General features: G+C 40.7%; 1 protein-coding gene across 1 annotated transcript in view; it reads left to right on the top strand.

Annotated features, from left to right (window-relative positions):
* LOC126481823 (uncharacterized) overlaps positions 1-24,541 on the top strand; it is a 528,043-nt gene that overhangs the window by 266,603 nt on the left and 236,899 nt on the right. The window contains exon 3 of the mRNA XM_050105782.1: positions 1,718-1,844. Coding sequence (XP_049961739.1) covers positions 1,718-1,844 — 127 coding nt within the window. The remainder of the gene's footprint in view (positions 1-1,717; positions 1,845-24,541) is intronic.

Genomic DNA, 24,541 nt, shown 5'->3' on the forward strand with positions numbered 1-24,541 from the left:
GGATTAGCTGATCCGTCGATCCGTCATTGAAGTGGACGTGGTACCGTATCTGGTCATCAATATGTGGAAATACTGAACACTAACTGCTATACTTATGATATAAGACGTAATTACGCAGCTGTTTCCAAACATTAGTTTCATCTTCAGGGAATTATGCAAACTGAATAATGATATACATCCCTCGGTGCATTAGAACAGTTGCCACCTGCATACACTGGTATCGTGGATTTCTATTTACAGCATGTACGCACTCGAGCCATTTAACAACAACAGCCATAGCATTTCGTAAGGATGTTCGGACGCGATTTCGAACCGTCTTCTTCCCGAATGCGAGTCCAGTGTGCTAAACGGCGCCAACTCACTCGTTCCGCACAGTCTTATCGACTATGTTACTCCCTTCGTAATCTGTCAGGAAACTGTCAATACGGGGTGTAAGGTGTATTTCTATTGGTGACGGAAGCCGGCGTAATGAACAACATTACATCGGTATTTACGACAGTTGTGGACAAATAATTATAGGTATTACCAGTCATTGTTATAGGTTGGTTAGTACATCCAAGTACATGCGGGAATAGCAAGCCATTATGCTTATATTCCCCTGCGCATAGGGTCAGGTGCTGCAGTGTGGACGTGTGGGCGCAGAATGGTTAGTCCATACTGACAGGCATAGTCCACATAGCTGTGTTCTTACGGCTACGAAGAATACATCAGGTCATAAAGTTCTGGACGTGTTTGAGAGAAGACTATTCGAAGTAGAGAAACAACAGATCAACATACTGATGTGTGTGATTTCTCTAAGATTTGGGCAGATCTCTGTACAGAGTGTTCCTTTTGACATTGGTTTACTTCTGTGGAGAAAATCATTGCACTCTCTTGCGAAGTGTTTGAATTTTCTCGAGCGGCTGATCTTGTCTATTTACATATTAAGGTACCACATATAAAACTGTCTGTACTTATACCCGATACAACCTCTATGGCAAAGAAGGTCACCTCCTTCTTTCGTCGTACTACCGCAGAGGAGTCGAACGTACTTCACTGGTCATGAGAACACAATAATTAGTAGACGTGTTGTAACCCTCTCACACACTGCCTTTTGTCCATCTTTTCTGTTTGTAGTACTAGTAAATGGGACGTACGTGTGATGTTCATTTTCTTGACATTTCCTACTTCTTTATTATTCACAACTGTAGATCCCCAAGATACATGTTCTCTTAAGAATTTCTAAAAATTTAGTAATATCCTCTCGTTCTTGCTCAATAATAAATATGCTTACAAGGAAGAGAAAAATACTGAGCAACATCTCCAGTTTTGACACTCACTTCGTGAATCACCCTATCGTTGCTTCAGATATGACACGTGCGTCTAGTGACATGGAGGAGAACTTAGTTCTGAATGTATCTGAAATCCAAAGTTCAGTTCATCTTTATGTTACTGGATTTAACTGCATTATTAACGCAAAATGTCAGTGAATTAGAGAATAGGTTGAGAAACTGAAAACAGAACGTTACGTGGTCAACATTTCGAGAGCGTTGGTTATGATTACATAAGTTGTATGATTTACTCCTTAAGAGCCCTAGTTCACTATATGCAAGAGCACTTTGGGATACAAGTGTTTTTCACACCGCGCTCATTATCTTACCGACATAGCTGTGACTTTTTCCAGGATTTCCACCGCGCTCGTCGCGTTCTCATACCAGCCGTTTCTTGTCTCTTGCAGAGCCTGGACGAGAGCTCGACTTTCGACGAGCCAAGCCGACAGACGACTCCGTCAACGTGACGTGCGTCGCACGCTCGGTTTTTCCGGAGCCAAAACTTCACTTATTTGCGGAGAAGTCCAAGGACAGGTGAGTCTCTTCCGCTTTCACTCCTTGATCATAAATTATATTTCTGCACATGTGTACAAGGTTTAACAGAACTAGAGAGATCCTGGCCAGAAGTGACATGATACTCGGAAAAACATAACCTAGTGACTTGTGACTCGGCTCACCATAAATTTCACAACGCCATTAGTCTCCCTTAGTGTCAGTTCCGCCGTACAGGGTGCAGTACTGCCTTCATCAACTTTGTGATCATACGCCCTTTCTTTGGCGACAGTCAATAGTTTAAACTAAGAGAGGGGATTGCTATGCAGCATCTTTCCGTGAAATGCGTAACCTATGTTCTGTGTTTTAACGTATCTCAACTGACAAAATAGTTTTCTGAGTATCGTACCGCGTCTTAATGTAAAAAACTATGCTATGGTTTCTCCATCATAGTTTCGTACCATATTTCGTTGTACGATACCAGAAATTTTTAAAGTCAGCTGACTCTGGCCGCGGAAGCCTACAGAGTTATGTGATTTCAGCTGCTCTGAAGTTGTATTTTCTGAGGTGAAGGAGTGTAACAACGTTGAATTTGCATAAACATACTTGGAAAACCGTCTAAAAAGCACACACTGCCTGCAGTACCAGACCAACGGTCCATCGATTTGGAACTGCGACTAAGTGATTTGAGGATGTCAAATTAAATATCTTTCAGCCGTCAGTTTTCAATCTTGCTACATTTGGCAACCAATTTCAGCGTTTTACTACGCCATCTTCAGGACCCTGTCCGACGTGTAGGAAGAATCTACCTCGGTTGTGTTCAAAACAGGGGCCAGCAGTACTGGTATTAGTATTTATTTGCTGCACTGATGGCTTCAACCATCACCTGCCGACAGTTGGATAAACATGGGAATGTCTACCTGTAGGCAGCTGATGGCTGAAGCGATCAGTGTAAAAATGGTTCAAATGGCTCTGAGCACTATCGGACTCAACTGCTGTGGTCGTAAGTCCCCTAGAACTTAGAACTACTTAAACCCAACTAACCTAAGGACATCACACACATCCATGCCCGAGGCAGGATTCGAACCTGCGACCGTAGCGGTCGTGCGGGTCCAGACTGTAGCGCCTTTAACCGCTCGGCCACTCCGGCCGGCGCCATCAGTGTAGCAAATATATGCTAATACCAGTATTTGACATCCTGTATCGAGCAGCCCAGTCCCGCAACCATTTCTAAACAGATGGACATACAGAGAAAGTGATTTGAGGTCCATTCTATTGAATTGAGGGTGCAGGTTTTCTCTAGCTTCGCAGATCCTGAGCTCAGTCCTATTGGGTACATCATGGATACCATGAAGCGAAATACGCGAAACTTGGCCTAAACTTTGACCTAGATCCATGACTTTGGGTCACCGTTGTGCTGTCATGGACCCCGACGCTTCGGAAAGAAGGAAGGAAGGCTGGGTTTAACGCCTCGTCAACGCTGAGGTCATTAGAGGCGGGACACAGGCTCAGATGGTGTCTAGGATGGTGAAGGAAATTAGCTGTGCTCTTTCATAGGAACCATCACGGCATTTGCCGGGTGTGATATAGGGAAAGCATGGAAAACCTACACCAGGATGGCTGGACACGGCTTTGAGCTGTTGTCCTCCAGAAAGCGACTCCAGTACGGGAACCACTGCGCCACGTTGCTCGATCCGACCCCTCGGCAAGGCTCTCCGTGTATTGTGGTGCCCGCAGTAAATCGCAATGCTTCCGTCGTGAAGACGAAAACCTTTGCTACACGTCACAGATCTACTCGGTGAGGGGCAGGGAGGACAGCTGCCCAAAGCACTCCACTTGAAAAATAAATATTGTCAACCTGAATCCGCGTTCTACCCTGTAAAATAAACGGACGTAGCAGTTTAGTATTAATTCTGTTGGCAGAAGAGCCAACACCGTGTTACTAGAGGAGACCGAAGTGCACGCGTTTTAGCTCACGCAGGCTGGCGTGAGGAGGGATGAACTATCCTGACGTGAGCTCTGGAACATGACAAGGAATTAGAGTTCAGAAGGCGGACGTAATTAGTTGGATACTTAACTTTAATCCATTAATGATGAACGTCGCTCTTGACGGTACATGATTCACAATATTATCTGTTCAGGATACATAGTAACTGAATATGGCGCCTTGCTAGGTCGTAGCAAATGACGTAGCTGAAGGCCATGCTAAACTGTCGTCTCTGCAATTGAGAGCGTCTCTAGCCAGTGAACCATCGTTAGCAAAGTCGGCTGTACAACTGGGGCGAGTGCTAGGGAGTCTCTCTAGACCTGCCGTGTGGCGGCGCTCGGTCTGCAATCACTGATAGTGGCGATACGCGGGTCCGACGTATACTAACGGACAGCGGACGTTTTAAAGGCTACCTGCTAGCAAGTGTGGTGTCTGGCGGTGACACCACAGTACTAGTTTGAAGAAAGCTGGAATATGCAATGGATATTTATGAGGAAAAGTTTTGAAAATTTCGTGATATCACCAGCAGGTGTCGGCGCTAGCGCAACGAGACATCTGCATAATAATACCTAATCCCTTATAAGTAAACGGGTGACACATCAGTGCTCTGGGTAGAGATCTGTTGTGCGGACGTCTCTTTTCTTTTCCCCCTGTACTAATTTGTGTAGATGGAATAAAAATCGAAATTCCATGAATGGTTTGTCGGCCGCGGTGACCAAGCGGTTCTAGGCGCTCCAGTCCGGAACCGCGCGACTGCTACGGTCGCAGGTTCGAATCCTGCCTAGGACATGGATGTGTGTGATGTCCTTAGGTTGGTTAGGTTTAAGTAGTTCTAAGTCTAGGGGACTAATGACCTCAGATGTTAGGTCCCATAGTACACAGAGCCATTGAGCCATCAGTGGTTTAGTACTTCTCAAGAAAGGTACGAAAGCAAAAGAAATTAATGCTATCCTTCACAAGACACTGTAGGTCTCTGCTCCTTCACATCCACCTGTTACAGAGTGGGAAAACGAGTTTAAATTTGATGGGGACAGCTTAGATGATAATCCGCTTAGTGGTCGGCCAAAATGCGCCACCAATCCCGAAATTATTGCAGAACCGCACGAAATCATCCTCGAGGATCAAGCTGTAGGGATGTCATCTGAACAGCCCTATATCACGTTGTAACAGTGGAAGTGAATGCGAGAAAATTATCTGCCAGGTGGGTGCAGCGACTTTTAAAACAGGATCAGAAACGCACAAAAATGGAAATGTTTGACCCGCTTTCTGAGCAACCAATAAGATTCCTTGCACCGGTTCGTGATTAGAGAGAAAACGTCAATCAAAGTAGTGGAACAACAAAGGAAACAAAGGCAATACAGTCGGCCGGAAAGAACATGGCGTCAGCTTTCTGGGATGCGAGAGAGGCGCTGCCCAGAGGTCATCTTCCCACTGATCAAACAACTACAGGATAACACTACGGTAACCACCTGTACCAACTACAACAAAAGAGAAAAGAAGAAAGGCCATGTTTGGCAAGGAAGAAAATTATCTTTCATCAAGAGAATACATGCCCACACACATGTGTCACTGCCGTGGAAAAATTTATGAACTAAGGTACGAATTGTTGCCACATCCGCTTTATTCGCCTGATTTGGTTCCGTTAGACTTCCATTTCTTCCCAAAGCACAAAACTTTCCTCGGTGGACGGGCTTTCTTTTTAATCGAAGAACTGACAGCCGAAGTTGACCGGTGTTTTACAGCCCAAGAAGAATACAATTTTCGAGAAGGGGTCAAGACACCGGGACGTCGCTAGATCAAGTCCATTAGTGCAAAGACTAAGTGGTAAAATAAAAATAAGGCACGGAGGTAAGTCGTTTCTTTCTATCACATTTGAAGAACGTTTCAAACTAACCTCTTACTAGCGGCATACACTGATGAGCCAAAACGACGTTAGATGCCGCCTGGCGGCGTTGCGAGCAGGTGATGCGATAACAAAGTATTTAAAAGGAGCAGACACGGACGGGGTATCACCCTACCGAAGCTTTGGGCTGCAAATGGGGAAATGCGTTGAGATAAGCGGCTGTAACAAAGGACTCATTATTATTACGCCAAGTCTCCGACCGAGTATCTCGAAAAAGGAGAAGATGGTCGAATGATCACTTGCTACTGTAGTGATCATCTACCGAACGAGGTAGGACAGCGAAACTTCCGCTAGGCGCTAAATGGTGGGACGTCCACAAATCTTCACAGAACGTGTGGTTATGATGCTTCTCTTCTCTGCAAAGTAGGATAGATGGCAGTCTGTGGCCTCTCTGGCGAAATAGCACTGTGCTGGTGCAGCGGTAAGTGTTCCGGAGCACACCGTTTATCGTACATTGTTGAACACAGAGCTCTGCAGCAGACCACACCTACGTGTTGAACCAACGACATCGTCAGTTACGATTATAGTGGGCACGGAACCATCGGTATTCGACCATCGACCAGAGAAAACCTGTCAGTTCTTCGGGTGAATCATATTTTTGCTATAGTAGGTCGATCGCCGTCTCCACAGTCATCGAGGTGAACGGCGGCTCGAACGTACAGCGCGCCACTGACATAGGCTGGTGGCAGCAATATAATGCTGTGGGAGACATTCTCCTTAGCTTCCATGGGAACCGTGGTAGTAATCGAAGACACGCTGACAATTGCGAACTACCTGCATCCCTTCATGCTGGATGTCTTCCCCGAAGGAGGTGTCATCTTCCAGCAGTGTAATGTCCGTGTCTCGAAGTCAGAGCCGTGCTACAGTGGTTTGAGGAGCATTATAGTGAACTCACGTTGATGTCTCGGTGAGCCAATTCGTAGAATGTCCTATGGAACCGATCTGGGACGTAATCAGTCGTCATCAACGAGTAGGCAAATCAGCGTCCCGTTACTTACGCGAATTACATGACGTGAACGTAGACATCTAGTGCCGTATACCTCCATAATCCTACCAATAAACTGTTAGATCCCTGATACGCAGGATCAGTCATGTTTTTCGTTCCAAGCACGGACAAACAAGCTATTAAGCAGGTGGTCATAATTTTTTGGCTCTTCATGTTATATATCCAGAGAAACTAGTAACGAGATCTCCGAATTATTGCATCATTCTTCGTGAAGATAACATTAATATCCCACTTTTTCTAACTCAGTTGCTGTTCATTCAGATTTTCATACGTGTATAATTACACTGTGTCTGTTGCTCCTTAAAATGGAAAGACTCTATTACGAACATGTCTTTTAAGGCGTAAACTGGTTAAGTACGTAAATATATGCGAAAAATAAATATTTTTAATTTCAAGCTTTTCATTGTCAAATGTAAAGTTGGTTTTTTTCCTTTCTTTTAAAAAAAAGGGGTGAAGGAAAGTTGTCTTAATGCGACATATGTATTATTTCTTGAATGTCAAGTGATTTCATATTAAGGTTAGCGTTAAAGGGTACAAATTCCTGAGATTCCTAATAAGTGTGTTGTCACATTCTACAACTGAGCTGTATTCATAATGTGTGGGTCACACGTTTGGTACAACAACATTGGTTCTTTTGGTTCTTTTGCTTGCTATACGGTGATGGGGGCACCTCTGCCGGTGTGCGTATGACGCGCGGTACAGAGCTTATAGAGTGATGTAAGGCGCCGGCCGGTGTGGCAGAGCGGTTCTAGGCGCTTCAGTCTGGAACTGCGCTACCGATACGATCGCAGGTTTGAACCCTGCCTCGGGCATGGATGTGTGTGATGTCCTTAGGTTAGTTAGGTTTAAGTAGTTCTATGTTCTAGGCGACTGTTGATCTCAGATGTTAAGTCCCATAGTGGTCAGAGCCGTTTGAACCACTTAGATGTAAGGCACTGGACTCGTAACCGTAAGGCTGACTGTTCAGATCTCCATCCAGACAATTATAGGTTTCCTGTGCTTTACCGAAGTCTCTGAAGACAAATGCCGGGATAGTTCGTTTGATAAGACCAGTCCTATTTGTTTCTCCATCTTCACCCTAATTCGAAATTGATCTCTATAAGGAACAGATGAACTGCTGAGAATCGTATGGCTTATGACTGAGTTGGCGTGCTACTGAATTTTGGGTTTCTCTGATTTTGGTCACTAAGCCATAGAACTGGTGATTGAGTCAGTGTATTTAAGGAAACGTCTTCTTGACTTTCTTGTGTACTTCCAAAATCCGGGTATACAAACGTAAGCATTCATTTATCCCGATCCACTTAAAGACGTGTACTGGATGGTCATTCAAGAGTCCGTGGAATAAGGTGGGTCTCATCAGTTGGCATGTGAGATACACAGATAAGGGTGTATTTTATTCTAATGCATACTTTCTGATTTGGTTTCTTTTGAGGTGACTTTGATTCGCTGTCATTATATGAATTATTCGCGACCCTGCGATTTCAGACAAAAATTTTAGGCTGTTTTACTGCAGAAGCCCACAAAATAAGGATACCAATGACATGACATCATCTACAATACACTTCATTCTCGGCACCTTGAGCGAGCAATGCCACATTGTGAAGCAGGCGAGTACCTGTCGCCCTGTTCCATACAACAGCGTTTTTTGGGCTATTATCAAACGTATAACAAAAGTGCTGTGTACCGCGAACGATGTCTGATATAGTGAGTCGCTGGTGCGTACGCTGCTGGTGGTGGTAACGACCACCTTCAGAGACTCATCTCAAGAACAGCTGCTCCTGCTTACAACTGATAGATTTCCTTCCATGGTTCGATGGATTTTCACCCAATTTTTTTCCCTTCTTTATCTGCCGTTTTCACACTTCCTGGACTGTAGTGAGATGGAGCAAGTCGGATGTATACCAGCACACTTTCGGCCGAAAACGAAGCCTTCCGTAGCCTATGCTGAGTGCCGCTGTGTATCAGTACACCTTCTGTTTTACCACCGTGCAAAGGTCGTTCAGGTATGTTTTACGAGACTGGCTTATGCACTGCATGGTGAGTAGCATATGAGATCTCCTTTACATCACGTTTCATAGGACAAAGAATGGAAGACTTAGAACACCTACTGAAAGGACTGGAGAGCATACACCGCACTGAATATCGCTTAGTGATATACAAATCAAACAGAAAGGTTATGAAGTGCTATACAACAGAAAATAATGACTGGATTACATCAAAGCTGGGAACAATACAATAGTGCAATATGTAAAAGAAATTTCGTAACTAAAATGCGAGATATGGAGACATTAGTGCATTGCACAAGCAGGAGAGAAACTATACGTAGGCTGGCTAAGCTGAAGGGAGATTACTTCATTATAAAAGCTCCACACTTTTCAGTTAGAGGAACGAGAGAACCAACATCAGCACAACGTCATATGCTGTACAAAAGGTTAGAAGTAAAGATAAATATAATTTTTGATAACATTATTGGAAACACAGCGATCTACAGCTAAGTTAAAAAAGAGCGATCTTTATCTCAAAAATACCTTTAAAATATTTTAATTTAATGTAACCGGTTTCAGTCTAAACTATTCTCATCAGACCAAGTCTCTGAAAAGAAAATAACATTTTCCTTAGAGGCAACCAGGAAGAAAAAAGACATAAATGACAGTAATATGTGCACTAAATGTGCTTTTATTCCACGTACTATTATCACTGTTTGCTTTTCGTTCCTGATTCACGATTATTTTTATCTCAGAGTCTTTTAATGGGTTGAAGATGATCGTGAAGACTGAAAATGGTTACCATTAAAATAAAAAATTAAATTCGGAGCATTTATTGAGCTAGAAACAGCATTTGATATGGTTGACTGAAAGTCACTATTTAAAGCAATGGGTGAAGAAGGACTTGGCTGTAAGGACAGGTGAATTAGAATAGGAGTAAGACAAGAGTGACTTTTCTCACCTTACTTATATAATATGCTCATCGAGGATGCAATAGAAACAATGAATGAAAAGAGGAACGCAGATAATCGGACACTTAATTAGAGATGATTTTCATCTATGAAGTATTTTCGAAAAAGATCGTAGGGAAGAAAACTAGGAACATCCTATTTAAAAAAATATGGTAAGTGAGAGAGAGTTCTTCACACATGGAGATGAAGAAGATAGCTGAAGAAAGGAAGCCAGGGCAGCAGAGACAAGAAGGAGAGAGAAGCTAGTATCATACAGTGACTTGGAAGGGAGGAATATGTTCTTGAAAGTGTAAATCTGTAGCACAGCATTGCACAAAGCTGACTCGTAGACCCTAAGAAATCCACGGATAAAGAAGGTGGAAGCTTTTGAAATGTAGAGCTGTGCGAATGTTAAAATTTGAGTGGACAGATAAAATACGAAATCCAGAAGTACTAAACAGAATAAAACGTGGATTAACAGAGAAAGGCCGCAGGTTAACAAGACCATTTATTAATCAGTTACTTCAGACGTCTGTGCATGTCTGAAGGAATAGATTTTGTCAACGATCTGCATCTGTAAAAATACTTAGAAATTTGGTCGAAATGGTGACTAATTTTGACATCAGCTGCACTAGGAATGGAAATAGCACCTATTGGGGACATATGAAAATTTGTGCGGGCCGGTACAAATTTTCATGCTCCACCGATAGGTATGACTTTCACGCTTGACACAACTCATTCCAAAAGTAGTGGGAATTGCGATAAATTTTAGGAAGGTTACTAAGACATCATCTACAACATCCAGCAATATTGAGGTTTGAAAAAGCTGTAGAGGGGGGAAAAATAGTAGATGCAGACGGAGTGTAGAGTGTAGAAAACAGAATGTTGTAGTGTGTGTGTGGGGGGGAGGGGGAGGAGGGGGGGGGGAGGGGGAAGGAAGTAGCAACAGAGAGAGACTAGACTGTGTAGCTACTACTTTCAGCTAAGTTACATTGCCATCACATATCAGATGATCTGAAGGTGGCAATACAGCGTTGCTGAAACTAATAATCAGGATATCCATTAACTGGGATCACGGCAATAAAACTTCGATTTTGGAATATTTTTTATACTAATATAGAGATCGCTTTCCTTACGACATGGTCAGATAAATACGAAACTAATAGGGTTTCAAGAAAAGGTATTTCGGTCCATATGGTATGCATTTACACAATTAGTGCACTACTGAATGTAGTGCGAGTGTTTCAGTATGCTGCTTTAAATTTTGTAAAAGTTCCTACGAAATGAAGGCTTTCCTATCTCTATTATCGTTTTAGTATTTATCATCATTGGAACATCTGCAGGCGAGATTGCTCAGTTTGAGAATAGACCTCGTGTAGTTTTTGTATTGTAGTTTTTGTAATGTAGTTTTTGTAAAGTAGTTTTTGTAATGGTATCCATAACACCATAGACTTTCCTTTCTATTACTGGGTTTGTGTGTAACAATAAAAATGATTATCTGAAATGAGACCATTTGATACATAAACGGTGGTTTATTGAGTTTCAGCCACAAATACCCACCTAACAGCGTAAAACACATTTACTCTCCATTCCGTTGGCTCATGTAATTTATTTTCAGTAGCTACAGTTCGAGAAATTCAGTAGCACAGTCACCGAAATAAAAGTAATCTAACACGTTACATACAGTAATAATGGATGTGAGATTCTTTCACTTAGTGTAGATCATTTACTGTAGAACAGACGAGTCACGCTCAGTTTGTAATTAACTTCCACGAACAAAGTACAGTACCCAGCCCTTCATACTTGTATAGCCTGTAGTGCTGACACCCCTACTCGCAAGCAAATAAACTCCTACTGCTTGACCCAGGGTATTGCTGCCTGCTAATATACTGCAGGCAGCTTCTGTTGTAGACGCCATTCGTCAATTTGGAAATGAACAACAGAGCTTAGTGATTGAGAAATTTTATAGAAAAATTATAGAGAAGAAATATATATGGAGGAGCATAGCGTACTATGCATTTGGCTAACATCAAATCTAAATGGCCACCTAATTTAGGTATAATGCTGTTTGTTGACATGTTTGTACTGAGCTAAGACAAACTTTAATGGTGTACTTATTAAGCCAGTTTTTACACATTTATCTAAATTCTGAATAACTGTTGTTACTGATGTTGCAAATCGAATAACGTTAAAACAGGAAAGGCTACATTTAATAGGGAGGTATCACAAAAATTAATTCCACTAAGTTATCTGAAAGAAGCAATTTATTTGTTTATTAATATAGAGACACAGAGTAATAGAGAGATAATATCGTATGGATAATTTACTTGACTTTATGGCCATATATTTACGAGGAAAGTGCTTGATGAAACTGGTGGTATGGCAATGTGGGGCCGTTGAATCCTTTCAGTATTCACACACTGAAGCTGTTTCCACATGCACAGTCTGAATCATTATCTTCGGGTTACACAGATCATCATACATTTCGTTAACTGTATTGAAACCACAGTTCGAAACCTTTAGAACCTGTTCGTATTTCGTGGCTACTATATATTTACGGTTAGTAATTTAATTTCTGAAAATGAAATTAATAACATTAAACATATGCCACTATTAAAAAATAAATAAAATACTTCCTTCAAAGAAAACTTTAGCACGTGATAGATCGTTAATTTCCTGCACATCACAGCTCCAGATTCGAGGTATTTTGGCAGCGCTTTTATTTTGGTGTACTACGAAATTATTTGACAATACTGGCGTACCAAAATTTATTATAACACAGACATGGCACTAACAACAATTACAGAGTAAGACCTAAAAAGTAGTGGCGGATGTCCCTTCTTCCTACAGAAAGAACAGTTAGCGATACCAGCCTTGTTACATTTCCCTCCATACAAATAAACTGCTCTCGCAGCTCCTTTCAAACCTTTAAAGCAAAGTCTGGAGAATGTAGGAAAACGTGACCAGTGCTGACCATAGGACTTACTTTACAAAATAAGTTAAAGAAAGTCAAACTTACTTTTATAGCGTTTGTTGACTTAGATAAAACTTTTGATGATTTTGACTGGAACACATTCAGAAATTCAGAATGTGTAGGGGTGAATTCAGGGCTCATTTACAACTTGAACAGAAACTAGACAGCAGTTATAAAACTCGAAGGACATGGAAGGGAAGCCGTCGTTGAGAGGGGAGTCCTACAGGGTTGTAACCTGTCCTCCGTGCTATTCGATCTGTACATTAAGCAAGCACTAAAGGAAGCCAATGAATGGTCTGGAGAAGAAATTAAAGTTGTGGGGGAGAAATAAAAACTTTTAGATTTGCCGATGACATTACACTTCTGCCCAAGACACGAATGGACTTCGAAGGGCAAAGAGAAGGAATGTAACTACTGCATGTCTTAGAAAAGGATTAGAGGATGACCATAATTAAAACAAATATAACAAAATGTAATCAAAGTAAATCAGGCTATACTGAGAGAATTAGATGAGGAAATGAGACAGAAAAAGTGCTGGATGAGTTTTGTTGTTTGGGCAGCAAAGTAACTGAAACTAGACGAGGTACAGAGAACATAAAATGCAAACTGGCAGTAATAGGAGAAATTTGTTAACATCTATAAATTGTTGAAAAGTATTTTAAGAAAGTATTTTTTTGGAATGTAGCGATGTGAAACATGCACCATTGGAAGTTTCCTCAAGAATAGAATTCAAACATTTAAATAAGGCTCTATAGAAGAATGTCGAAGATTTGATGGATAGGATGCGTTACTAATGAAGAAGCACTGAACAGAAATGGGGAGGAAAGAAAGTTGTGGTGCAACTTGACTAGAAGAAGAGCTACATTAATGGGACACATCCTGAGATATGAAGAAATCGTCAATAAACTTTTGAGGGAGCTGTTGGGGATAATGTGGAGGTAGACCAAGGGGTGGATACAGTGAGGACGTTTGAATGAATGTAGGCTGCAGTAGTTATTCGGAAGCTTACAAACGGTAAACTAGCGAGGAGAACTGCATCATATTACCAACAACAACAACCTGACTTCAGTGTAGGTAATGAATGCAAGTAACTGAGATGCATATGAAACGTGTGTACAAAACGCTAGGTACTTTAGAACGTGACTTGTCTGCACTAACGATATAATGACATTCAAAATATGCACAGTGCTTACACACAAGCATTACGCAGCACCATAATCACGTGACCTTTAGAGACTGTCTGTTAACGCAAAAATACTATTTTACAGCTCTGAATAATCACTCCTTAGACATTCCTGCTCTAGGAGAAAAAACTATTGATATTCGTGATGACGCGATTCCACTTCAAGCAGCAACAAGTATCGAGCTCCGATGCCTTTACAGTGGGTACTAATCTTTAACTTTAAATTTCTGGTTTCTTTTATATCTTCACCTATATTAGAACTGATTGGTGGAAGGACTGACTCAGCATACAGATTACTGAAAACAACTTTCGGTGAATTTAAAAGCAATGGTAGTAATATTAAGTGTGCAAGGAGAATTACATTGTTAAATGCGGCGGAGAGAGAAGACCAACAAGAGTCGTTAGGGAAAGGCAGGGTATCCCGTATTAGAAGCAGAATTTAAAAGAACTTACGTAGACTTAAGATTGAATAAGGCAGAGCAGATAGATAACATTCCATGATAATTTCTAAAATCATAAGGGGGAAGTGTCAACAAAAAGACTATTCAAGTAAGTCAGTAGACGGTATGAGACTAGCGATATACCACTTGACGTTCGGAAAACATCACTCACTCAATTCTGAAGGTTGCAAGGTACGACAAGTGCGAGACTATTTATATTAAGTGTTCACATGTCCCAATGGAATGACATGTGTGTTTCATCACGTCGTTAAATATGATAAAAAATTGTTAGTCTGTACCCTCTCAAATTTTTTTTATAACACGTAATGAGTAGCATGGTATTTTAACCTATATTGTGATATACATTGTATAATTGCCACTATTTCTGTATTTTACTTCTTGGTTTCAGTGCAATATTTTACGTAAATTAAGAACTTTGTATCTCTGACTCCCTACGCCAGATGGCGATTACTGTGTTATAACAAACTCTATCATATTTGATGCCACGTTATTTGTATATTTTTCTTCTTTTCTAGTCCTGTAACCTGACACTTCACCTATTGATTTTTATTCTGTCACGTTTTTTTAAGTTATTTGAAAGTAGCACGCCAGCGTATGTTGGCAAGATGTGCATTTACCCCCTGTGTTTTTTGCTATGCGTTTTTAATGTACAATTTTAAAATTTAAATATTCAATTAATGATTTGCAAGTGCACTTTGGTATTTTGTGGTAATCTCTTGGCAAATAAAGAATTGTTAAGTCTTCACGTGACACACGCCACATAGAGGGCGATCCAAGACAATGTCACACCGAGGTCTGCTGTATAGGTGAATGTAAACAGCGGCTTCAGTTATTGTGATCGCTTCTCAGTTTTGGTTACTGATAACTTGATACCAGTGTCTATGAGTTTAATCTGTACACCACAGGCATGTTCTTTCCAACAGGTGGTTTATACTCAGGTGTATTCGTGGTTTTTTGTTTTCATTCACTGATCGCTATGTGAAATTTTTAACTTCGAGCACTGAAGATGATCACCATGTGATTGAAAATCGATTTTGCTATCAATAAATCATCAATATTACAGCCAACGCTGACCTTCCATTTAATTTTAATATCACATAAGCTTAACATGTTATGCATCCAAGTTACTGACAAGAGTAACAAAAGGCAGAATGGTAAAGAAAATTGAGGATGTGTTAGATGACTACTAGCTTGGTTTTAGGGAAGGTATAGGCACCAGAGAGGCAATTCTGACGTTGTAGTTGATAGTGGGGGCGAAAGTAAAAAAAATTAAGACACGTTGATATGATTTGTGACCTGAGAAAAGCGTTCAACAGAGTCAAGTGGTACAAGAAGTTCAAAATTCTGAGGAAAATAGAGGTAAGCAATAGGAGAAGGCGGGTAATATACGGTATGTACTAGGGCCCTGAGAGAACAAAAATAATGTAAGACGAATTACTTAGTGATCAGATTAAAAAGAATGTAAGACTAGGATGTAGTCTTTCACTCCTACTGCTCAATCTGTACGCAAATAAAAGAACGGCCCAAGAGGGAAAAAATTCGAGGTGAAAGGATATCAGTGAAATGTTTCCACACCGCTATCGCCAGCGAAAGTAAGAAGAATTTTAGGATCAGTTGAATTTAATGAAGAGTCTAATGAGCACAGAATACAGATTGAGAGTAAATCGAAGGAAAACGAAAGAAATAAGAAGTAGCAGAAATCAGAACAGCGTGAAACTTAACATCAGAATTTGGGATCACGAATTAGACGAAGGCAAGGAATTCTGCCACGTATGTAGCAAAACAACACATGACGGATGCAGCAAGTAGAACATAAAAAGAGTATTCCTGGCCATGGGAAGTCTCTAGCAACGAACACAGGCATTAACTTCAGAAACAAATTAATGAGAATGTACGTTTCGGGGCAGAAACTATTGTATGGCATTGAAACATGGTCTGTGGTAAAGGCGGAGCAGAACATAATTGAAGAGTTACAGATGTGGGCTACAGAAGAATATTGAAAATTAGGTGGACTAATAGGTAATGAACGAGGAAGTTCTCTGAAGAACCGGCGAGGAAATAAATTTGTGGGAAACACGTACAAGAAGTAGGGATAGGAGAGCAGTACATCTGTTACAGCGTTACGCGGTAACTTCTTTGGTACCAGATGTAGCGATATGGGGTGAAAGCTGAACAGGAAGACGGATATTGGGATCCATCCAGCAAATAATGGAGGCTTTAGGTTGCAAGTGCTACTCTGAGAAAGAGAAGTTGGCACGGGAGAGGGATTCACGGCGGGCCGCGTCAAAACAGTCAGAGGACTGATGACAAAGTACTGGCAGCTGATAACGTGTATCTTCATAGACAACGAGTTGCCACTACCACGAACAATATACTATCCCTCGAGTGTGCCTGAACCTCTTTGTGAAATGTTATCTTTTAGATAAATTGTATTTGTGCTTTTCCCTAGACCGTCGGCAGGCTCTTTAATAACGTACAGAAGATTTCTTGTTTGTTTTTAAATTCACGACTCGACACGATCTATCGTCAGTTACATGTGAGAATAAAAATTCGTAAGTAGTGTACATGTAACCAGTAGCGCTCCGCCTTGACACTTCTCCTCCATCTAACAAAATACCGATTGTCGACGTGAATACTACGTACAATAATTCACGATACAGCATTGATTTCCTGGAAGTAACTGCTAATTGTTCATTAGGAATAACGAGCAACTCAAACACACGTATCCGTCTGATTCTAAACCCGAGTAAACTACTACGAACATTGTCTGAAACCAGGGCAGGAAGACCAGCTTAATTCAACGTTAGCCCTTAGCTGGCTTAATCAACATCAATTTCCGTGCTGAAACACTACAACAAACTTAATGAGGACCTCGTAAAGGCTGATGATATCATTTCTGCTTCGGGCAAAGCTCCGAATACTCTACCTCATTAAGCTTCTAGTTTGTATAAGGATTGGAATTTCGCAATTATGTACATCATATCGCAAGCAACGAGATTTGATTCCAATGTGCAGTTGTGTAATTAGCGTTATTGTTACTGCTCTGGCGAGTTTGTTACTTACATCACTATTTTTGTTTCAAACGAACTGACCACATTACCTCTAAGCGGTGTCCCCGTCTCGCATCATATTATCTCATGGATAAATATAATTCGTCTATCAATGTTACAAAACACAACTGTTTAATATACGGTGTGGTGTAACGTTATTATGTAAACACACATACGAAGAATAGACCCTCCACGTTTCCTGCACGGTAATTGTTAATTCCTCTTCATTATGCTGGATAGTATTTAATTTTCGTTATCATTTCCGTCAGAAAGTTGTTTGCCTCTGTAAATTTATTCTGGTGATATGCTCGCTGAATAAAAGTAACGCTTGTGTGTACAATAATGAGTGCGTTTCTTGGCTCACACGTGTCAACATATTTAAATTTCCGAGGGTGTATTGGAGTTGTACGCAACTAATTGTTCATTATAAATAACGAGCAACTCATATACACCTATCCGTCTGATTCTAAATTTAGGTACTGGTCTTTATGTCCCTGACACTAATAAGTATGGAAGTTAATTAGAAGTTTTCTCGTAAATTACCAAATGAACCTTAGGCGGATATTGAAGCTGTTCGTTACTTATTGAGATATATCCTGTACTGAGATTAGCATAGAATGTTTCATGACATTAAAAATTATAATTTACAATACTGGTACAACAGTAAGCACATCCTGGATTCAATGCATGACTCAATTGCTATTCACAATTACATATTATGCTCTTACTAGAACTAAAAATTAAGAGCCACACGTTGAGAAAAACAGTATCATCGCCTGAGCACACGTTTTCAGTGTACTTACAGCTACAAAACCTTATGTTCATTTCTATATTTGCAGTGCCTAATTGTGAAGAGAAAAGTACCCTATTTTCACGAATACATTAACTATAGACAGCTGAAAGATCTGTTCTTCTGTCCCTGCATTTGAAACACAACTATTGAATACTGTTGGGCTATTTATGAGGTTCACTATGAAATGATGTTCTGTCTGGAAAATAATGTTCGTGAACGATGCAAGCCGTATTTCAAATCGCTTTCTACCGCATTTTGGTGACTGTATAGGTAATCTGACGAATACATTCCGTTTGTACATAAAATCATCTATTTGATCAAAGTGAGAAAGTCTAGTACATATCAGTTTTCGGGTGAAACGATTTCAGAGGCTGTATCGTCAAGGAGCTTACTTATTTATTTATCAGAGCTTTATAAAGTAAGCAACAACAGTTTCATGTAACAGTTTGTCAGTGTAGTTTATGTCCACTTTTGCAGCAAGGATTATCGGAGTAGTTTAAAACAGCTCCACACACTATTTTACAAAACGGTATTTGCATCATCACCGAGAGCATGAGAAAGACTTCTCTTTATCTAGTCAAAAGCAAATACTGAGATATAGCTGCAAAATTTGTTGTAAGACAGAACGTGTTGGAGGAATTTGTTGCGCGTGAAACTGAAAATTTTTCTTCAATGGGACGAGGAACAATTATGTCAGACTGACACATTTTACAACATTCGGATCCGTAGCTTATTATTAACAAGAAAAGTACGCCAAAAATGGTGATATAAAAGAAATCTCGAAAGTTTTCGAACTGGGACTCGAACTTGGGACATTTGCCTTCCCCGTCCAAGTGCTCTTCTGACAGTGCTTTTTCTTTTGCTTTTTCCTTTTCATTCCTCCATACCATCCCCACTTATACCTTCAACATTAAACTTCTCCGAATTATATAAAAAAAATATGAATCCCACTAAGTAGTGTCGGTACTTTTCCTTCCAGTTATATGTTTCCCTTTAGCAATTAAACTATTAATGAAAAGAAATAGTTATCTAATATTTTGAAGGATCAGCCTCAGTTGCGCAAATTATCTGGTTTCGGCTAAAGTAATCTAGCCTTCTTCAAAAGCATAAAATTACTATAACATGGCAGAGTAAGGCACAGTCAACATTAAAATTAAACCAACGTAGTTGCCGCAGCCAACCGACCGCGTGGTAACGAGATGCCGGGGCTGGACTTCAGTTAGTAGTTTTAATTCGAAATGGTACTATAGGATTTAATTTTAATATTGACTGTGCCTTACTCTGGCATGTTATAATAATTTTATGTTTCTGAAGAAGGCTAGATTAAATTAGTCGAAACCTAATAAAGACTAGAAAATTTGCGCAGCTGAGGCTGATCCTTCAAAATATTAGTCTTTCACAGTTGCTGACGGGGCTGCAATATGCTAAAAATTCTTAGGAATAGTGATCGTCAAAATTTCAGGAGTGTAGCCGTATAAATTCGACTACTTCTAATATTCCGGCTGCGTACCGTCCAGCCATCTTCAGGGTGAGCCGAGGTGACTGACGCTCCAGCACTTGCTCCGTCCTTTTACACCCGTGAACCGCCCCACCACGCGTGCGGCCACAGACACAAAAGGCGCCAGAGACGTTAAACGGCTGCAAAGAGGTATGGCACATGCATGGAAATAGATCTATGGCTGGTCGATCCACACGGTAATATCAGTGTATCACTGCGAGCTCCACCGTCGTGACGTCTTTGTGATTTTATTACTGAAATTGCCGGATTCCATGATTTGCCCAAGCTGAAGCCGCTATCTCTATTAATTAAATTCGTCGCCAACTGAATTTCAATTGCATCCTTCACTACTGAGTCCCAGAAAGATGAAGTCGAGGCTAAAATGTCGACGTTATCGTACACCATAGAGTGCCCAGTGTCAATACAATGCTCCTTCACCACAGATTTATTAGGTAATAAGAGTCCGGTGTACCTGCGATGCATCTTTCCTGGACAGTACGTGTCGTCTTTCCCATGTATGAACGTCCGCACTCACAGCGGATGTTGTAACCCCAGGCTTCCGAAGTACCAAGTTATCTGTAACGGAACTCAGGAGTGCTGCTGTTTTTGGTGGAGGACGAAAAATCACTTTCACTTTACGCTTACTGAGGATCCGCCCTATTTTTGACGATAGGCTTCCCACATATGGCAGAAAATTTGTCGATTTAAAACTTTCCTTGTCTTCTTCTGTATTTGTATACCCACAGTTGGTTTCACTTGTAACGCCTTACTTATCTGCTGTGGAGAGTACCCGCTGGCTTCAAAAACTCTTCTCAGGTATCCTCCAGACTGCTCTCGTCACCAATGACATGTGCTCTGCGTACTAGAGTTCTGAGTACACTCGTCGTCTGTGAAGGATGGTGGCAGCTATTTGCACGTAAATATAAATCCGTGTGGGTTGGTTTTCGATATTCTGCGTGTCCCAAAATGCCATCATCTTTGCGCTGTACCATCACATCCAAAAATGGAAGGCATCCACCTTTTCCGATTCCATTGTGAACTGAATTTGTCTGTGGATGTAATTCCGATGATATAAAAATTCTTTTAACTAGTCTTCACCATGGGGCCACACTACAAACGTGTCGTCAACGTACCTCCAAAACACTGTGGGCTTCAAACTAGCAGATTCTAGTGCCTTCTCCTCGAAGTCCTCCATAAAAAAGTTGACCACCAAATGCGAAATGCGACAAAGGACTTCCCATGGCGACACAGTCAGTCTGTTCATAAAATTCGATACTGACTAAAAAATATGTAGAGTTCAAAACATATTTAAACAAAGTTGTCACCACGGTTGACACTGAAGATGGCTGGACGGTATTCAGCTGAAATTTTAGAAGAAGTCGAATTTATACGCTGCACTCCCGAAATTTTATCGATCAGTCTTTGGGCAGCGAAAATATGAAGATGCACAAAAGAAATTGCTTTTGTGAAGTAAATGAAGTGTAGTATATATTGATAAAAGTACAGTAAATTCTTCTTGTCAGACTTACAGCTTTATCACGATGTGTAATAAATTTCACTTATTCATAGCTAAAGGTTTTTAATGTTTCTCTCCTCCATTAATATAAATAACATTCTCTAAAGGGAAAAAATTAAAAGGAAGAAAACCTAAAAATGACATCCGACCTCTTGAAAATCTGAGTTTTATACTTAAAGCTTTGGATATAATATTTTGTGGAGATGATTGTAACATTAGGAAAATGGAAACTGTAAAAGACTACTGGGTTCTTTGACGTATGTATGAATTTTAACTTCAAATTTTTGCAATTTTGAATTGCTAACCTGAAATTCCTTTTGTAGTTAGGATAGCTTTAAGTATGTATTGCAAGTGAAACACTATCATTTTACAAAGGAATTGAAAAAAGATTTCTTTAGAATACTGGGATTACCACTGATATTTTTCTCTGTTATTGGTTCTCTATGGTCCTATATAGTCTCATGTATGTATAGTTTATATTTTGTTTCCAGTTACGGACTTGCTAGTAGCCTCCATCCCTCTTCCACTAGGCGGAACCATGATATGCTAGTAAAAATATACCACGTATCACTTTAATACACGGAAAGGTTCAAAAGTCTTAATAAATCTGCTTCCAGTTCGATACATCTTCTGTTTGCTCATCAGCAATTTCCGCAATGTTGTTTTATTCATTTCTAAACGTCCATGTTTTGTGAATATCCACCCGTTCTGTGTAGCTGTGTTTGTCATACTGCAGTAATCGAAGTATGGGTTCTGCTATTGATGGGTCATATGTCCTCGCCCTGCACTAGCTGAAAGATCGTAGACTAAGGCTATGCGTCACCTCATAAATCCGATAGAAAAGTTTTTTGGTGTGTTCTTCAGGTGCAAATTCTGTATTTAAAATGTTGTGCGCTGCGCCGCTCCATTGTCTTAATTTCGGTGTTACTTTTTGTGTTGTGATTGCTTCCTTTTTGCGTTATCCCCACAGTATGGTGCTCACTAGCTTGGTGTTGGTTCTCGTAGCCCAGTTTCTCCAGACGTACCCAAGGTTCCCCTGAAAAATTTTGCCTTGTCCACAGAGCCCGTGGAGTACGTTTTTCACAAAGATCGCTCTTGATGTGCATTCGAAAGCTGCCGAGTGTAGACCTGCCCTTCCCAATCCCCCTTCTTCGTTCATTGGCAGCGTGAATCGTACTCTGATCATGCGGAAGAGCATGTCTCTCCATACGACCCCTCCTGTTCGTTTTTATCCGGGCAGTAAATTCATGTTTAATGGAATTTTATCATACTTATGACAGCGCGTAACTGTTAACGTATTAGAAGCGTAATTTTATATCAAGCTGTCTTTGCTGGAATCGTATCAACGTTCCATTTATGTTCTACAGAATATATTTTGCGTTATCGATGGGTTTCCCAACGAAACTCATCGTATCGTTTTCTATATCGGAAGCCGAGTATTCTTATTTCGTCACTTTCTCCGAAGGGATGAGTGCTTCAGTGTATGTGATTATTGTCCAGAGTAGTTTACTTTCTCTGATGTTAACGAGTGCTCGACATACTAACCCGCCAATTTCCAAAATACGGTTTCTTTGTACTACGTCAGTATTATTTATCGCTACTATGGTCAAAAAATCTACTTATGAATTGACTGCCTGAAGCTGATGTTTCAGATCTTTTTACCTTCATTTTGGCTATCCTGTGTACTAAGGATTGTAAACTAAATAAAAGACAATGGACAGCGTAATCTGACGAGTCTTTGCGCTGGAACTCCTGTTAGGTAACAGTTCACTTGGACCTTTGAAATCATTCGTGCATTTACTGGTATTTATGTTTCATTGATTCCGTTAATCTAATATCACTTCTCTCAAAATTCGTGGCTCACTTTGTCAAAGGGACGAACTACATCAACGCTGAGATAAACAGAACTTTTCTAATTCGTGTGTGCTTGTAAAATGTAGTCTCCCATTATTCTGACTACATCGGGAATGTTTCTTCATGGAACGCTACATGTCTTGTAATTTCTTGCCGTGCTCGCTGTATTTTGCACTTTTATTTTGCAGTCTGTACCAAACAATGTGATTGGACGATAAAAGGATATTGTGCTCGCTTTGAGTGTTTCGGTGCAGGTACTATTTATCGTTCCTAGATCTGTTGCCACGTATAGTTTCTGTTTTTGATCTTAGCCTTCGTGACTTCGAAAACTTCATCACTTATTATATTCCAATGAAATGATAATTAAATCAAGACCATAAGATGTCGACAGGCGTTGATATACATCAACGGCGACAGCTGAAAACGTGTGCCCCGACCGGGACCTCCTGCTTACATGGCAGACGCTCTATCCATCTACATCTACATCTATACTCCGCGAGCCACCTTACGGTGTGTGGCGGAGGGTACTTATTGTACCACTATCTGATCCCCCCTTCCCTGTTCCATTCACGAATTGTGCGTGGGAAGAACGACTGCTTGTAAGTCTCCGTATTTGCTCTAATTTCTCGGATCTTTTCGTTGTGATCATTACGCGAGATATATGTGGGCGGTAGTAATATGTTGCCCATCTCTTCCCGGAATGTACTCTCTCGTAATTTCGATAATAAACCTCTCCGTATTGCGTAACGCCTTTCTTGAAGTGTCCGCCACTGGAGCTTGTTCAGCATCTCCGTAACGCTCTCGCGCTGACTAAATGTCCCCATGACGAATCGCGCTGCTTTTCGCTGGATCATGTCTATCTCTTCTATTAATCCAACCTGGTAAGGGTCCCATACTGATGAACAATACTCAAGAATCGGACGAACAAGCGTTTTGTAAGCTACTTCTTTCGTCGATGAGTCACATTTTCTTAGAATTCTTCCTATGAATCTCAACCTGGCGCCTGCTTTTCCCACTATTTGTTTTATGTGATCATTCCACTTCAGATCGCTCCGGATAGTAACTCCTAAGTATTTTACGGTCGTTACCGCTTCCAATGATTTACCACCTATGGCATAATCGTACTGGAATGGATTTCTGCCCCTATGTATGCGCATTATATTACATTTATCTACGTTTAGGGAAAGCTGCCAGCTGTCGCACCATGCATTAATCCTCTGCAGGTCCTCCTGGAGTACGTACGAGTCTTCTGATGTTGCTACTTTCTTGTAGACAACCGTGTCATCTGCAAATAGCCTCACGGAGCTACCGATGTTGTCAACTAAGTCATTTATGTATATTGTAAACAATAAAGGTCCTATCACGCTTCCCTGCGGTACTTCCGAAATTACCTCTACATCTGCAGATTTTGAACCGTTAAGAATGACATGTTGTGTTCTTTCTTCTAGGAAATCCTGAATCCAATCACAAACCTGGTCCGATATTCCGTAAGCTCGTATTTTTTTCACTAAACGTAAGTGCGGAACCGTATCAGATGCCTTCCTGAAGTCCAGGAATACGGCATCAATCTGCTCGCCAG

The sequence above is a fragment of the Schistocerca serialis genome, chromosome 5, assembly GCF_023864345.2.
Source record: "Schistocerca serialis cubense isolate TAMUIC-IGC-003099 chromosome 5, iqSchSeri2.2, whole genome shotgun sequence".
NCBI classification, from domain to species: domain Eukaryota; kingdom Metazoa; phylum Arthropoda; class Insecta; order Orthoptera; family Acrididae; genus Schistocerca; species Schistocerca serialis.